At 47.8% G+C, this 18,004-nt stretch overlaps 1 protein-coding gene across 3 annotated transcripts in view; it reads left to right on the forward strand.

Moving 5' to 3' along the window:
* The window catches only part of CPNE4 (copine 4), a 1,706,709-nt gene that overhangs the window by 1,655,316 nt on the left and 33,389 nt on the right, over window positions 1–18,004 (forward strand). For all 3 annotated transcript variants that reach the window (XM_069648719.1, XM_069648721.1, XM_069648720.1), the window contains exon 15: window positions 3,857–4,093. In XM_069648719.1, the coding sequence (XP_069504820.1) occupies window positions 3,857–4,093 (237 nt within the window). The remainder of the gene's footprint in view (window positions 1–3,856; window positions 4,094–18,004) is intronic.

The following is an 18,004-nucleotide window of genomic DNA, read 5'->3' on the forward strand; positions in this document are numbered from 1 at the left end:
AGTGTACAAAGAGGGCAGCGGTTCCCTCCTGTTCCTTTGAGAAGTCTCTCGACCACGGATTTAACAATGGGAATAATTCATTTTCACGTAAATGGTAAACTGTGGGGGAAAAGTAAGGTGGCCTTGTCCCAGCCGCAGCCCGCGACCCCTCCGAGTCCCGCAGCATGCAGTGCTAGGCCGGGCCACTCACTCCTCTGCTGCCCCTCTCCCCTGCTTGCACTCTCTCTCCTCTGCTGACCCTCTCCCCTGCTCGCGCTCTCTCTCCTCTGCTGCCCCTCTCCCCTGCTCGCGCTCTCTCTCCTCTGCTGCCCCTCTCCCCTGCTCGCGCTCTCACTCCTCTGCTCTACCCTTTCGCTTCTCTATATTGACTGGTGCTCCTCTACTCTGACAATATCCTGCTTGTGTTCTCTCTCTCTCTCTCGCTCTATCTCTCTGCTACCTCTCTCGCTCTCCCTTCCCCACTCGTCCCGCTCCCCCTCTCCCGCTTGTTGCTCCCTTCACCCTGCGGGCTGCTCGCTTTTCTGTTGACCCGCACTCACGTGTCATCCATTATAAACTATGTCTCTCTTACCACTGTAAGCCATATCGGTATCTTCTTCCCTCTGTATCTCCCCCCACCCCTTACCCACTTCCCTTCGTTATTCTTTCCCGCTCATCAGACCCCTCTCAATGGTTCTGTATTGCTCTCTATGCATGATATATTATTCCCCTGTGACTGGCGAACTCCCTTGCTCAGATTTTGCCCCGGGGTATCTCTCGACTCGCCTCTCACATTTTCTATCTCACGTTTCTACACTGTCCCTTCTCTCTTCATTGCATTCCCTCTTCTTCTTCTCCTGTGTAACTCTCTATTTCTAATGCCCCCCCCCTTCTGCTACCCTTAGTCCCAGTACTTCTAGTCAATTCGTTCCAGCCATCGGCTGTATTGTGTATTTTTTACCTGTGTCTCCTACCTCCTGCCTTTTTGGCTCCCTTCTCTTTAGACACCTCCTGTTTACACTGTCTCTCTATTTCTGGTCCTCGCTCTTTCCACTTCCCCTTTTGTCTTCTCCCCTATCTCTCCTGTGCACCCTTTCCCTTCTCCCTTGTTCCTTACTTGCCACCCCCTCTCTACTTCTGCATCCCTGTCTGTCCTTTTTTGTCTCTGTCTGTCAACGCACTCTCCCCTCTACTTTTCCAATCCTCTTTTTCTCTTTTCTTTTGTTCTCCCTCCTTCCTTTTCTCTTTCTCTTCCTTTCTCTCTCCCCCATTTTATCAAGAACTCCCTTTCCCTCTCGCGCCTTCCCCTCTCTGACCTTACTTCTCTCATCTCGGTCGTTTTTCTTCTCCTCGCTCTCCCTCTCTCCATTCTGCTGCTCCTTTCCTTCCTTTCCCGCTTTCCCTTTCCTCCCTTCCCTCTCTCCTGCCCAGGTGTTTTGATGGAAAAGGCCGTCTCCTGCAGAGGGCTGCGACCCCCTTTCTCTCTTCCCGCCCGCCCGCCCGCACTAGGGTGGTGGAAGGGTCAGCCTTCCTTCTCCCACCCTTGCTGCGCTCCCCGGTGCTGGCAGCCCTGTGGCAGTGCCAGGCTGCGAGAGAGAATCCCGCTCAAATGAGAGTACATTCAAATCCCTTAAAAGCTCCCCGGGCTAATGCATGCGGATCTGGAGGAGACATGGGCTTAGCAGCAAAAAGGCTGTCTTTTCCGATATTATCTCCCCCGGGCGCCTGCTGAGGCCTTCTCTGCTGTTACAGGAACCCGGGGATGGAGGGAAGGGGGGGGGGGGCAGAGGGAGAGAGAGAAGGCAGGGGTAATGGAGACAGGAGGACGATGACTGCAGAGACATCATGGGACGACAGGGAGGTGGAGGAAAGAGGGGGGTGAAAGAGAGACGAGAGGGCCAAATGAACAGGGCAAGTGGCCGTAAAGAGTGAGTTGGCAAATAAGGGATTTGTCTGAAAGTGGCACCCCTCTCGAACCCAATGAGTAGGCCTTGCCGGACATCAATTCATTTTTATTTTTAAATTTCCCAAAGAAACTCCACTGCTTAAAAAGTGAATGAGTCTGAGAGCCATTAATCTGTTCACATCAACCCCCACCCTCATCTGCCAAATGAACATCTGCACCGCTACCACCCCGCTTCCAAGAGTATCATTTGAACATCTGTGCTAGGTCTGGCCATCAGGCACGCACCAGTCGTGGTGGTGGTGCCACTGTGCCAGGCGGCCAGGCCTCTCCCTCACGCTACCAGGGCTCTCCCTGGTGACTTACTTGTGCCGTTTTATATTTTCGGCATTTTTTGTCAAAAAATGGCGAAAATATAAAACGGCACATTTTGGATGGAGTCGAGATTCTATGCGGCGGTGGCCCGCACTGGGCAGCAGCACGCCTGCCTGGGCCTTGCTGTCCGGACGGACTGGGGGAAAGAAGGCCCAGGCCAGGCGGTCCCCGCCTTGGTGGTAGGCAGGCCCGGGCCCGCTACCACCAAGGCCCGCCGGAGACTCACTCGAGTGAGACACAAGGCCCCATGCCCCAATGAGTTGACGGCAGTCAGCAACACTGAAAGACGTAGGCCCTGGCCTACACGTCTTTCAGTGTTGCTGACTGGGCCGGCTGTGGACCACGTCCCCGGGCCCTGGGAGGCCCTGGGAAACACAAATAACATGCTGGGACCTACTACTTACCCGCCGGCAACTCGTGTCGTGGACCAGGCCGTCTCTGCTGGGCTGGTGGTGGTCTTACCGGGCAGCTGAGCTCGCGTCGACTCATGACTCCTGCCGTCGTCCCAAGAATCAAGGCCAGGGAGAGAGTGTGAAGGTGGCGCAGGCGCACCCACACACCCAGCACCAGAGATCTGCATAGATACAGTATGTCATTGGCTGTTTGCCAGCCACTGCAAGGGTTGTCATTGGCTGGCAAACAGCCAATGACATTACTGTGCCCATGCAGGGGAGAGGAGGGAATTTCAGTGATGACCTGGACCCTATTGCGCGGTTTACGCACATTTTAGACTGGAGGGGCCACCCCTGAAGCGCCCCGCCATCCTTCTAATTAAAGGGGCTTACGTAGAGTGCGTGGAGCTACGAGCACCACGCACTCTACTATTGAAAGAGGAAGACGTAAACGGGACGCGCCCCGCTATGAAAGCAGCCGGGCCCGGCCCTTTGTTATTGTTGCCTTGCCACAGCGCCTCCGCGCTGTTGGCAAAGGAAATGAAAGCTAAAAGAGATTCAATCAGAGAAGTTCTCAGATTGAATCTCTTTTAGCTTCCTTTCTTTTCTCCTTCTTTTCTGGAGGGGCGGCGCCCGGCCGCTCTATGATAGCAGCCGCCACTGCTTTCACATCAACACCCTATTCTAATAAAAAAATCTGCCCTGCTCGCTCGTGCATCAGAGCAGGGAGGTTTATCACCCGAATGGGGTGCTGGAACGATTAATAGCACTCCATTGTTATTAAATGTTCCCTGTTCCCGTTCTGGAAAGCCCAAGGGCGGGGCGCATTTAAGTTCAATAGAGTGCCTGCCACGCCTTCTCCCAGCAGCCAGCTCGGGGAGCACTTGAAAGACTCACCAGAGCTGGCATGGCGTGTTACTAATAGTGCCCCGCGCTGTCGTCGGGCACCCTGCCCTAAGCTGGCCGGCACTGCTCGGTGGGTGGCAGGGGGAGCATTGGGCATAAGACAGAAAGGGAGACACCCACTCTGCAGCTTCTTTCCTGCACCGCCACTGGTTTAGGAGTGTGAGATGGAGTTTTCCAGCGGTTACACAGAATGTGCTGATATTTTCCTGGGACGGAACATGTCAATTAAAACTTTGAAGAAATAAACTGATTGATAATATTTAAGAACATAAGTATATGTCTTCTTCTTTTCCCTAAACAGCAATATTTCATCCTGCTGATCTTGACGGACGGCGTCATCACAGACATGGCAGACACCAGAGAGGCCATCGTCCACGCCTCCCACCTGCCCATGTCGGTCATCATCGTGGGGGTGGGCAACGCAGACTTCAGTGACATGCAGATGCTGGATGGGGACGACGGCATCCTGAGGTCTCCCAAGGGCGAGCCCGTTCTACGAGACATCGTCCAGTTTGTGCCATTCAGAAATTTTAAACATGTAAGCTGATTTTTCATTGTTTCTTAACTTTAAAACGCTCCGGGTGATTCAGCGGTCCTTGCATGCCCAGTACCTGCCATCATTGAGCATCTGTCATAAAATACGTTATGTTTTATAAGGGGTTCTTTATAACGCGCTTAATACCCAGAGGTTTTCAAGCAGGACCCGGGCATCGAACTGTGTTGCCCCGCGTCGTCTTGCTTCCAAGGCGAGCGGGTTGCCAATGAGTTTTTCACCCGAACCAATAACTACTGCTTGTAAACTCGATGGGCCTCATTACACGGACGGCGGTAAGGGTTTACCGGTACCAGTAAGGGTACCAGTGCCGGTAAACCATTACCGCCTTACTACGAGGTCCCTTTGTGGCAGGAGCCGCAAAGGGACCTAGGAGGTAATTACGGTACCGCAATTTGCGGTACCATAATTACCGCCTTCCCCATTCCCATTGAGCCCTATGGGGGCAAAAATAGGAACGGGGAAGGGCCATGGTGAATGGGGAATTATCGCCCCCACACACCTTGGAATAGGGCGGTAATTCCGCCATTCACTATGGCGGAGTCGGTAAAATACCGACGGCAACCATGGCGCTGATAGCGCCATGGTTACCGCCGTCCGTGTAATGAGGCCCTATGTTTAGTAGTTTAGTATTTAGCAAAGAAACAACTGCAAATTTGTCAGATCAAAGGTTTGGCCGATTGCAGAAAATCCAAGAGTGGTAATGCAGAAACGTCGCCCCAGTGCCATTTCATTTATTAGTAGGGTAACTATTGCCTCTATGGTTCTGTTTTTGTTCTTTAAAATATGACATCGAGGCCCCACTGTCCCTCCATGTGAATAATTCCTGACTGCTGGTTTACCATGGAAAGTGAGCATACGTTCACGTGTGTTTGTTTTCACACTATACTTTTAATATACAATGTTTGCCCTAATCCGTGCACGGATGCAAAAATGCATTGAAAGAATGTGTTTTCAGCACTCGGGCATACGTATAACATGACTGAATGTTAGCCGTACTCATTGATAGACCTATGTAGCGCACCTGTATGTTACATATGGTTTGGATAAAACATTTTTAAAAAATCCTTTGTCCGCTTACCATAGTGCACCACCAGTCAGGAAGTATTCAAATGGATGGGCAGTGAAGATTAAATCCCACAATTAAAAGAACAGAGGCAGAAACAGAGGGGACAATGTTTTTTATTGTATCCTTGTTATAATGTAAAACGCTTTGGCGTAAAGCGCTATATAAACACAATAAACATAAACATAAAAATAACTACTTGAGCAAGTGAGACGAATCAACTTCCGGGGCACCAGTGGTCCAGGGATGAATATCAGTTTCTAAACCATCAGTCAGCCCCACACCTCTAGTACACCAGAAGAGATCCGAACAGATTGGAACACAAGTCCCAGGGCTCATCTTTGTCACCCACGCTGTTTAATATTTACATCGTCCCACTTATGGCTGGCGATGTTGACGACCTGGGTGTCTTGTACACCAACTATGCAGATGACACTCAGGTTGTCCTAAAACTTTCAGGGATCTACTCCCAGGATTCTCAGGCTATCAACTCCATATATCACACCATCCACTCTTGGATCTTGGCGAATTCAATGGCCCTCAATGCCGATAAAATTGAGATTCTTATCACTACATCTAGCCACATGCTAAAGAAACTGGCCCCAGAGTACACCAAGTTATCCATCGTTAATACCATCATTCCGGTCGCCATGAGTGTCAAAACGCTAGACGTCACCCCGACGCTGAGCTCACCATGAGGCAGCATGTCGCTAAAACACATGCATCCTGTGGGGTTATTATCAAACTCCTCAATCATATTCGCCCCTTTCTCTCCGAGAAGAATATGTCTCTCTTGGCCTCTTCCTTTGTCAATTCTCTGATCGACTATTGCAATGCTCTTCTGGCCAGCACTGCCCAATCAAACTTTTCTGCTCTCCAGGTGACCCAGAACAGGGCAGTAAGAGCAGTCTTGGGTATCCCCAGAGGGCACCATATCTCTGAGGCAAGAAGAAAGCTGCACTAGCTGCTCTTGATCTTGACTCTCACCCATAAGTGCTTGACCAACAATGTGCCTGTTTACCTTACAGAGCACCTGACCCGCTACCTACCCTCTTGATCCCTCAGATCACAAGACCATGCCAAACTTGTCCCAGATTCCGTTTGACCAAGTCCCGGGGGACAAGCTTTGATGTCCTAATTGGAACGCCATCACGCTTGAACTTAAAGTAGTAGATAAAGATGGATGGGAAGAACCTGCATGAATTGCATCTTTGGAAAATATCTCAGGCTTGCACAGATTTCACTTCCTTTGAGCTTATCTACAATTGCAATCAAATGTTAAAGGAAGATGGGTGGGAATAACAAGAACACCAGGCCTGCATTACCTCCAAGTTGTAAAAAGATTATGAGATTGGATGTCCCTTGTCAGAGTGCTGGACATCCAACACAGGTCAAAGAGAAGGTAAAGCACCTATGCGACCTGAAGGCCCAACAGAGGAGGCTTTAAAGAACCATGGACAATATCCTTACAGAGGTTTTAGGAGCTCCTAATTTCAAGGTTCAGCCACCTGATGGGGGGAAACAAGCACAATCATCCCATTTAAATTGGTTAAAATCTTGGAATCAAAATAGTAACCTAAGACTATGTAGTAATCAGCAAGCCGCGTTGATTATAGTGAAGGTACGTTTATTACAAGACCCCGCAGCACAGCAACCACAGTTTGGAACATCCCCTTCATGGTGATCCTAGAACCTTTAAATCCACCAGGATCCCTGATGTTGGTCTCTTGAGTACTCCACTTAATCCTGCTTTACAGAGCTTTTTCCATCTGGTTTCTAACAATATCGTGTACAGTGAACAACTGTCCACCATTACGTTGACCTGCAACCTGTCTATTCTGATCTTACAGCTCAGGCACTTCATTTGAGAATAATCTTCCTTATTCTCCAGCATTACCATCACTCGCTCCTCCTCATCTGAGCTATTTTCTTCGTCTTCTTTCTGAACATAGGAAACCTTTTTTTTCTACTGCAAGTCACTGCAAAATGTCCCTTGAGTCCACAATTACTGCACTTTTGATTTATTGCAGGACACATTTTTGAATTGGCAAAATGCCCAAAGCAGCCACAATTGAAACACTTCCCTTTTCCAGTATCAGAAGGTAGCCCCCCCTTCTTCTCATTCTTGGGTTCACTTTCTCGTTTAGTTCCTCTATCTCCACATTGCCCTTTTTACTTCTCTTGGTAACATTACTCACTTGGTTCAGTTCTTTTGTCAAATCACCCCTCCTTGTCTCTGACAAGTCACTCTTCTTCTTCTCCTTTATAGTACGGGAATACAGCACAGTGAGCTCCACCTTTTTGGCAACCGCGATGGCCTTCTTCAAGAGTGGGATCTCCACACCTGCATAGGCGTTCTTGGATAGTTGCATTGTTTGTGTGAATAATGATTTGATTTTTAATCAACTCATCAGTGCCCAGTCTTGCCGTGAACGCACAAGTGCTTGCCAAGGTCCTCAACACACTAACCTACTCCTTCACAGATTTGCTATATTGGTCTTGGGTGCAAAAAATATATCCAATTGCAAGAGAGCCTTTTGATATTCATCCAAATCGCCCCCTCCTTAGGCATCTGTCAGCGTGGCAAATCTCTGTACTTTTTTTGCCCTTCTTGCCCCAAGAATGCAACAGCAACATTTTCCTTTTTGCAGGAGTCATCCCTTCAAATTCAACAGCATCCAAGTAGTACTCCAATACTCCTTCCACAGTATGTTGGGCATACCTGGACTCGGCAGGAAGGCCTCCAGAGGGTATACAGTCACTGACATTTCCCAAACACTAAAACAAGGCAATGCCAAGGCTGCAGTCAGCTGTGGTCAACTCTTTATTGTCCCTCCAATTAACCATTCCACCACGATAGCTTTGTCACTTGAGATTTCCCTTGTGATGACACTTCACCACAAACTTCACCACCAGCTCCTTCCTGATGATTGATTCCTCCTCCCCACTCCAGCACCCGAAATCTAGCACAGGGTGGTAATCAGGGAAATTGAAATGAATTCAAGTCACTGAAACGAAGAAGAGCAGTGTAGAGTAATGAGAATCACCTCTCTGAACTTTTGTTGATATAGATATGGCAACCAAATGTCCTCCACACCCCTCATGTGATGCTCGCGGTTCCTTTCCTCCAACCCATAAGCATACTGATTACAGGATACAGCCCCCAAGCACTCCGAGACAAGGCAGCAATGTAGCACGGAGCTGCAACAACAATCAAGATGGCTGCCTGACTTTCCTTTACGCTCGCTGGTCCTTTCCTTTAACCCGCAAGCATGTCAGCCGGCACTTCTCCTGAATTCTTCATGTCTTCTTCCTTACCTCTGACGTGGAAGGCTTCTCCTGATGCCTCTTCTTTGCCCCACAGAAGGATTGACACAGCACAACCCTGCCAACTAGGGCCGCCCTCAGAGCATTCGTCAGTTTGCCCACCGCAGGGTCTGAACTCCTGCCTGCACAGTTGTTAGCTCTGCCGTCCTTCGCCAGTGCAGCAGACCCACTGGAGTTATCCTTGTCACCAAGCCGTGTTGTTTATTACAAGACCCCGCAGCACACCGCTCTCCAACTGACAACCTCCCCCCACGTTCCACATTCCGTGAAGGCCCCCAGCATTCTACTGGCTAAGTATCTAAGCTACCACAGACTCAGTGTGACCGCCCCCGTTCCCGGCCAACTCTTTGTTGCTGGGAGACATGACCAGCACCCAGAAAAGGGATTACAAACCAAACACCCTGATTCATTTCACTAGGGCACTGGAGTCTAGTTGGCTAGACTCTTGCACTGATTGTTTGGCTATATCATCGTGACCCTCTCAGACGTTAGGTATGTTCCCTTTTGTGTTGCAGAGCGCCCCCTATTGTTCTTGTAGATGTTATCTAACCCTTTCCGTAGCAATAGCAAAGGCTGTTGCACCTGGATATCTCTGTGTCAAGTATTCTGTTGTCTCCCCACTGTGACATCAGATAGGCTCAATGACGGATTGCTCTTAGTCACAGTGATGGTTACTTTTAGGTTTACAGATGTACATATTGCCAGCAAATGACAAAATCCTGCTGTTCGCCTGATTTAGAGCCAGCAATGTTGGTGCCAATTTAAAGATCCTACCATGTCCTCGGCAGGCTGAATAAAGGAGGCATAGCTGAACGCCAATGATCTCTTCTGTTGGCGTTTCAAATTCAGCCAAACATGCTGAGACGGCTGAGCTGCCAAACATTACTATCCTAGGCTTTGAGACACTTGACCTCCATCAGCCGGACGGACCGGACAACTCCAAGCATGAAGCCAATGTTTCCACAGGCTGCGGGGACAGAGTTGCTGAGAGGGCATTCCTCCTCTTAGAGCAGCTTTTAGTCCCACAGAGACTCGAATAAGCACTTTAGCTTCTCTCCGGTCAGTGTTTAAAGAGAATGGGTCTCATTACAGTCTGCCGGGATGGAAATAAGGGTGCCGGTAGCAACGTACCAGCACACTTTCCGGACCGGCAGACAACTACTCTGCTTTCCAGGGCCTATGCGCCCGGCAGGTATGACCTGCCAGGCGTAACAGCCCCAGAAAGCAGAGTTGTCATGGAATCACCGGCACTGTTGCTTCCGTGTCCCCACTCTCATAGAATCCTATGGGCTCCATGGGAATGGGGACTAACATTTTCTGCCGTCTGATATTCCAGGCCGCTGGGACTTGTCCCGTTGGCACCGGGATATCAGGCGGCAGAAACACTGTTTCAGTCCGGCGACAAAACGCTGGTAGCACTTGCGGGTTTACTGCCGAACTTGTAATGAGGGCCAATGTCATTAAAGCATGGCATTTGTAAGTGAAAACACTAGTTCGAATTGATGGGATTGACCAAAATGACTGATGACTGAAGGAATAGTCATTAAGATGGAGCTAATTGCGCTTCATTTACAGTTGCGAGATTCTGTAGAAACTACCAGTGAGAGGTGCCTTACTGTAAGCCCAAAATTCAAGTGTGATGAAGCCTGATAGTGGCTGAAAGAAATACAAGTGAAAGCAAAGACTTCTATGCACTATGCCCCAACTCGGCTCAGGTGCTTCTCAGTCATAAAGGTCAAAGAGGTAAAAAGTGAATTGCATACCTCCTTCGCCTTTATATCGGTATCACGGATGGAGGCAGAAGCACCCACACAACAATTGTACAGCAATTACCAAATAAAATAAATGTCCAAGCATCGCTCCATCAAAAGATGCGCTTTACTTAAACACAGAAAACCGACCCCATAGGCAAGTACACAGATAATGCAGGCCCGAGATATACAGACTGTGATATGATATGATGTGGCATTTATAACGCGCCTGTACACAAGGGTTTCTAGGCGCTACAAGACATGGAGGGGGATACAAGGGAGGACAAAATAACGATCTTACTAGGCCTGTGCTTTCTGGGTATTATAATAAGGAATAAGTCCTACAGACTATTGCGAAAACAATTAAAGACCCAACTGTTTGACTAAGCACCACTTTTCTAAACCAGCTTTGTATATAGGTACTTTTTATTCTGCCTGCAACTAGCGCCTAGAGGCTTCAGGGCTAAGTGCGCTCTTATAAATGCAAAATAAATAAAGGGAATGAATGCCAGCAAGAATACAAATGAAACACTGAACATTACTGGAACAGGAATGACAAGTAGTAGTCATTATTGAGGCGCAATCTCATTGTTATCATTCTCTCATTTCAACATATGCTTCCACCCCACGTTAACTTTCATTTGGCCTCATTACAACCCTGGCGTAGGACCATGGTGCTATTAGCACCATGGTCCATGCCGGATTCCGCCATGGTGGATGGCCGATTACCGCCCCATTCCAAGGTTGGCGGGGCGGTAAATCCCCATTCACCATTGCCCCTTCCCCATTCCCATTTTTGCCCCATAGGGCTCAATGGGGATGGGGAAGGCGCTAATTACGGCACCGTAAATTACGGTGCCGTAATTAGCACCAAGGTCGCTTAGCGCCTTGGACTTTAACGCCTGCAAAAAGCAGGCGTTAAAGTGGGAATCTGGCGTTAAGGGTTTAACGGCGCCGCAGCCTTTTACGGCGCTGTTAACCCCTTAACGCCAGGGTTGTAATGAGGCCCATTGTCTCTCATTACAAGCTTGTGGGACCGGAAACAACGGTGCCGGTAAGATTACCGGCACCGTTGTTTCCATTGTTTCCGGACCGGCAAACTACGAATCTGCGGCCCGGTGCCTTACCACCCGCCAGAGCAGGTGAAACGGCACCCGGCCGCAGCCTTTCACGGAAGCACCAGCACCATTATTAACGGTGACGGTGCTTCCGTGGTCGCCATTCCCATTGAGTCCTAGTGGACTCAATGGGAATGGGGATTTACAATTACCGGCGCCTGACTTACTGGACTGCCGGAGTTGTAATGCCCCGAGGGGTTTCTGGCAAGTTAGGCGCCGGTCAATCATTACGGTCCGGTTTTACCGGTACAGTAACTGCCGGACTCGTAATGAGGGCAATTGGCCTTCATTACGAGGTTGGAGGTAGCCATACCGTTTATACCGGCATGGCTACCCCCAAACTCGGGTCCGGCTCCGGGTCCCGCGAAAGGAGAATTACCGGGCCATTCCGCCCTCGGTGGGCCCAGGAATTCCCCTTGGACGGGACCCGGAGCCGGTACGTCCCCATTCCCATTTGAGCCCCTATAGATCTCGTAATGTGGCGGCATGGTAACAACCGTATTGAGGCCCATTGTATTTACACCCATTTTTACTTGCTCCATCCATATCATCTACACTTTGGGCAGATCATTTTGTTCCAAAATAGAAGTATGCCTAAAGCGACCGAGGATGCACTTTCAAAATTCAAATTAATTGCTGCCGAAATTAATATAATTTTAGCAGTCCATTAAAAAACATATCATACTTTCTCTTAAATACCACATCAACATGGCCAAGTTGTCAATATACATCTTTATGGTAATACGTTGTTCCATTCATGTCCAATTAGCTGTTAGATGATAGACTTGCATGTGAAATTGTTTCATGGTTTGTGCATGTGTACAGTTGAAGCACATGGTACATTTGCATTTGAAAGGTGGCCTAATCACATGTTAGTTGCTGGTGTGTCTGTAGACAGCACACAGCACGTTTACGTGTTTCCAATGCATGCATTGCAGTAATTACGTTCCATACACAAATAGATTGAAACCATCTCTGGTTTAACCCCTGACATTATTCTTTTAGCAGCATAGTTTATGTGGAAAGTGTGTCTGTTCTGCAACACACAACTTCCTTCACTTTGCATGGCAAACGTCAAACACGTTCTGGAAAAGGCAGTATTCCTCGCTGCATGTCCTATGTCCATGCCATGGACGATGGTTACATGAAAAGCATTCTGTGCAAATATTGCCCCATTATCCAGAATTCCTGTCAGCTGTCACCTCTAACTCAGGGACTGCTCCCACTGGGGATGCATCAGTCTTTGTTTCCTTTGCTGGGCAGAAATGACTTATGAATTTGATTTCTCGCCGGCACTACAACAATGACTTTTAGCCCCACCCTTCTACCACAAAGGTGTCATTTCTGTGGATTAAGAAATCAAAAGAAAAATCCATACACTTGATTCACTGTGAAAGAACATTCCATTCTAAGTAAGGGCTCAATAAAAGGTTTGATCCTTTCATAAAGCTGCAAACAGATCCCACCTGCTGCCACCCGAAAACATCTATTCACGAAGGCCATGGAAAATGGGCCAGGATACCTGATGGTCAAAAGGGGTTTATAGAAATCAAAGATAATTTGGGAAGCAGAGTGGGGTCTTCTACCGAGCGCTTGAATGAAGAGGTCTTTTGGGAAAATTGCAAAGAACAACAATTTAATGAGGAGGCACTGCAAAGAAGGAATAATTAACAATACTTTGCTTCACTGACCCTTTTAAGGAAAAGTTCAGTCCGTGCCATTTAGGTTTTTTCAGGAAAGTAAAGAGAACATTCACAGAACAGTCAATTAAAAAAAACATTCCCAATGATTGAAAGCACACTAGCTCTCTTCCCACAATCAACTTTATACAAATACGCACAAAACAGAGAGTCATGCTGAATACACAAATTGTTTCCACTACATAAAACCCAGACGCTTGCAGGGGCAGCGCCAGGCATGGGCGTGGGAGGGCTAAACCCTCCGCCACCCCACTTTGATCCAGCAGGCATCACTCTGCTGTTACGCCCAACCTGGGCACTCAGACCCTAGAACCTGCCACATTTTTGACGGGGTCTTACCGTGGCATGGAATGTTGTACTCGCATTAAGGGCAAAGCCAACATGAGTGTTCTTGCATGGGGAGGGCATGTTTCCTTATTTTGACTTGGCTTTTTTAATTTTACTGGTGTTAATATTCTTACATGGTGGGATATAACATGAGTGCAACATAGGTTTTCTTATATGGGGGTATATGTGTAATGATAATAAGTTGTTTAAATAGTGCTTTCGTCAAAGCGCTGTACAGAGAACATAGTTACATAAAATGTATCACACAACCGAATTTTGCACTCATTTAATGAGCTTTATTTATTTGTTTATTTATTGCATCTGACAGAGCCCAAACCTGTAAGTACCATGGCGCCGGTACAACCTGGTGAGCAGGGAAAACACAGTACAGTACACAGTAAGAGGTAACAAGGTGCAAAAGCAACATAATAGTACAAGGTGTGTAGAGGAGGGTAGAGATCAGGGAAGTCACTTTGATATATGATATGATGTAGCATTTATAACGCGCCTGGACACAAGCGTTTCTAGGTGCGACAAGACAAGGAGGGGGAAACAAAAGGAGGACAAAATAACCATCTTACTAGGCCTTGTGTCAATCAGATTGCGCAAGTGCGGGGAAGAGATGAGGGGAAAAGTGCCAGGAGGGAGGCAAAGGGGAAGTGTAGTTATCTCACATGTGCATCTGGCGGGTGGCTCATAAGTGCAGAGAGAAGGGACTGTAGGATTGCAGATACAGACCGTTAAGTGCTGGGGAGCCCGAAGGCAGTGCAAGGGCAACTGGACATGCAGGAGTCTGGGCCCGAGTTCTGATGGTGACCAGGTGACCAGTGCGTGGAGCAGTCAGGTGCATCAGCAGAGGAGAGGAAGAGAGAAAGTGGTAGCAAAAAGGAAGGTCTTGAATTGCTTCCCGAATGGGAGGTGGTTCTGCTCAAGTTTGAGAGATGGGAGGCTGTTCCAGAGGGAGGCCCCAGCCAAGGAGATATATCTGCCCCCAACTCTCTGCTTGGAGAAGCGTCTGACCCTCAGAGAGTTGGAGGTGGATGAGCAGAGAGCTTGAGAAAGAAGATGCTTAGGAAGAGAAAGTTGGAGGTAGAATGGTCCCAAGCCCCAGAAGGCCTTGTGGACGATGCAGCCATGATATGTTTTCTTACTGTGTGTAATGTGGCCTGTAATGTGGCCTATTACAAGAATCAAACAAAGAGTTAATGTTCACTACCAGTCCTGGTTGAGGAAAGGGTTAAGGTGTTTCCCTACATAAGCTTGGCTCTCTGGTTTTTTTTTGGTTGCTAGGAGAGGCCGGGCAGCGAGATGGAAAACAACATCCGTTACTGTTGGGCGTATTGAGTGGCGAGTGAAAAGCTGAAGTTAAACGCGTTGTTGCGCTTGTTACAAAAATTACTGTTTTTTTAAAGTAAAAGTTGATGGCAGCCAGAGAAAGTATTCCGTGAGGATATCCATGTCTGAGAGACCCGAGTTGGGAAGAGGACCGGAGTGGGGAAGCCAGAGGGGGAGAGGCTGCCCAGCTGTCTCCGTAGCGTGGGACCACGGAGACTGTGTACGAGCGAGAGCGAAGTGAAGGGGCTGAACTCAGCAGGTGATCCGATCCACCCCACTACTCTTTCAGCCTGTGCACGTCGAGAAGACGAAGTGAAGGGGTAGAGCATAGCAGCAGATCCGCTCTGCCTCATCGTAACTTTAGGCTACGCTCGTCGCGAAGACGATGCAAAGGGGGGGGGCCGTCACAACAGCTGATCCAGTCCGCCCCATCACCCATGTAGCCTATGATCATCAAGGCCTTCGCCAGCTGATTCCTTCTATGGGAAAGCGCGGCTCAACAGACGGTTGGACGATATAGCCCCTCAGCAGCTTCACGGTGAGAAGGGTAAGGAGCCCGGGAGGCGGGGCTCTAAACAGACTGCAAATTGGGAGCGATTGAAAACGCTCATAACAATGTATCCTCGCAGTGACTGAGGGAGAGTGAAGAACTGAGGAATGATGTACTCTTGAAAGGCTTAAGCAGTGCTGAGGGTAGATCGTTGAATAAATAGCACCCGAAGATTTGGGACAAAAGAGGGTTTTGGGCCTTAAAATATTGTTGTAAAGAGACTGCCTATTTCAGAGGAACTTCTGCATTGGAGTAATGAATGTGGGAGGGGGGTGCAGAGAGGAAATAAAGAATGAGAAGCTCGACATAGTTATGAGAGACTCTTACCACGGTGAAGTGAGAAGAACAGCTGGTCTAGAGGTTTGACCAGTGAAACCAAGGTTCCTTTCTACAGTATCCCTTTTCTGGCATGTTCACAGTTATACATATACTCCTTACCAATTCTTTGTAGTCTGCGTGTCTCTTATCCCACATGAAACGTAACATTTTGGTGGCAGTGGTGGGATCAGAGAGCGCCACGGAAGAACTCATTAAGACATTAAGTGAGGGACAGCACCTCCTGCAGCAAGCACTACAAATGCAGAGGTGTGCAGTCAAAAGTTGAAAACATTATGTCAAAAGACATAATGTCGAGAAAAAAAAAGTCTAAAAAAAAAAAAAATCGAATGTTTTATTTTTTTAATTGTATGTTTATGTTGGGTTCCGGGAGTAAAAAAGGGTAAAACACAAAAAAAATAAAAAAGGGGGGTTGGGAGGAACCCCCCCATTTCGAACAAAAATCAATTTAAAAAAAGAATTCACATTTTTTTTTCTACTTTTTTTTTCCGACATTATGACTTTCGACATAATGTCATTCCATTTTATGACTATAAACCAAATACAGAGTCAACAAGCAGCAGCGGATAGACTTGCTTTTCAGCAGGCGCTACAGGTCCAACAGGCGCAGTTAATAGAAGCCACTAGTTTGAGGCACAGTGCACAAGTACCAGCTTCAATACTGCAGAAATTTACACCGGGGTAAGAACCCGCACATTTTTGTGTGAATTTTGAGCGTGTAGCCAGGAATGCCCAATGGCCTACCGAAAGATGGTGTCACTATATTGCTCCTTTAATGACAGATGAAATGCAAAGTGCGTACCAAACTGCAAACCCTACCTGTTAAAAACCTAGTCAACTTAGCTAAGATACGCACCAATCACCTCCACAGAAGATACACAAGTGTAAAGATAAGAAATCCTACCTGCTCTTCAATTGCAACCGATTGTAGATTGGAGTGATTTACTTGGCGTCTTTCCACCGAGAGGAGAATTTCGTACTGTGGAAAAACACTGGGGAAACCCTCAAGGGGAAGAAAACCCTGAAGATGGAGTTCGTCAAGAGTAGGACGTGGAGTATTTCAGATGGGCGACTTCCGGGGAAAGCTGGTCACAGTCAAGTCGTTCTTGGGATGGTAGGAGTCTTTCTGGTCCCAGAATTTAGCTATAACGAGAAGGGACAGTTAGATTGGGAAAGTGTAAACAGGTAAGTAAATAACTATTGGGAAATACTACCCTTGATGTCTAGAAGTAGTAGAAGGTGTTTGTTGATTGGAGTCCAATGGTGGGAGAGATCGGGTAACTAATGTGGGAAGATAAACTCTATCAAGTTCTGTAAGAAAAGAAAAAAGACTAGAAAAGAATAAGGCAGATCTTCGTACCAAAATCCTAACTGGATACAGGAAAGATTCGGGAGATGGTTCCGCGATCGGGTAGAAATGGCGGGTGGTGGTTGTAGTTCGAACTGGCCCAGGTCACAAGAGTTGCTAAATAAGCGGAGAGAACAGATTGGTGAATGTGTTCAGGGATAATCTGGAGTTGGGATGACAGAGGGTGTGGATAATAAGGTTACCTAAGAGGTGTGGATCTTGAGAGTGCACCGGATTGGGTACTTCGTGAAAGCACGAACAGGAAGATTCGGTCGTGGTGTGTATAATCCTAAGAATAGGAGAAAGTAGCAAGAAGTCGTGAATGATTGCGAGTTCGTATTGTTCTAGGATGTCCTAGTAGCGATACTCACGGAGCGCAGGCTCTGAGAACAGTAGCAACGCGAAGCAGTCCTGCGTTGGATGCAGGAAATACATTCACGTCTTGGATGGGCGGAGTCAGTTCAATCACCTTCTGATCCACTAGACTAACACCCTGTCGTATAGTGGCCATTTTGGGGGTAGTACTCTGTATGTTTGCGATGGGACGCCAACGGCGCCATAAGGAAAACCGGCGAAAAATCCTGTGAAGGCGAGGATTTGTAACACTACCGGAGATACCTACTACGGAGATATGAAGAGAGTCGTCTTGGAAAGCCTGGGACATGATGAAGAAACTTATAGAATTAAATTTAGAGAGATAAAACTAACACCAGAAGAAACGCCCAGGCAATTATTTTACAGAGTGAAAGAACTCACAGAGAAGTGGTTGCAGACGGCCACTTCGTCACCACAAGAATTGACGGAGAAGATTGTTTTAGAGCAATTCATAGATGCGCTTCCCCCACCGGTACAGCACTGGGTAAGGCAACATCATAGACCTACCTTGCTCGAGGCTGTTGACATCGCCTCCGCATATCAGAAGGCGGGGCAGGTACAACTATTAACTTATACTAGTAACCTCCGTTCTAGTACCAATACAACCGGTTCTACGAGCAGAATGACGAACCAATCAAGATGGCCAAATTCCATGTTGAGAAA

The sequence above is a fragment of the Ambystoma mexicanum genome, chromosome 2q, assembly GCF_040938575.1.
Source record: "Ambystoma mexicanum isolate Mex_15411 chromosome 2q, UKY_AmexF1_1, whole genome shotgun sequence".
NCBI lineage: Eukaryota > Metazoa > Chordata > Amphibia > Caudata > Ambystomatidae > Ambystoma > Ambystoma mexicanum.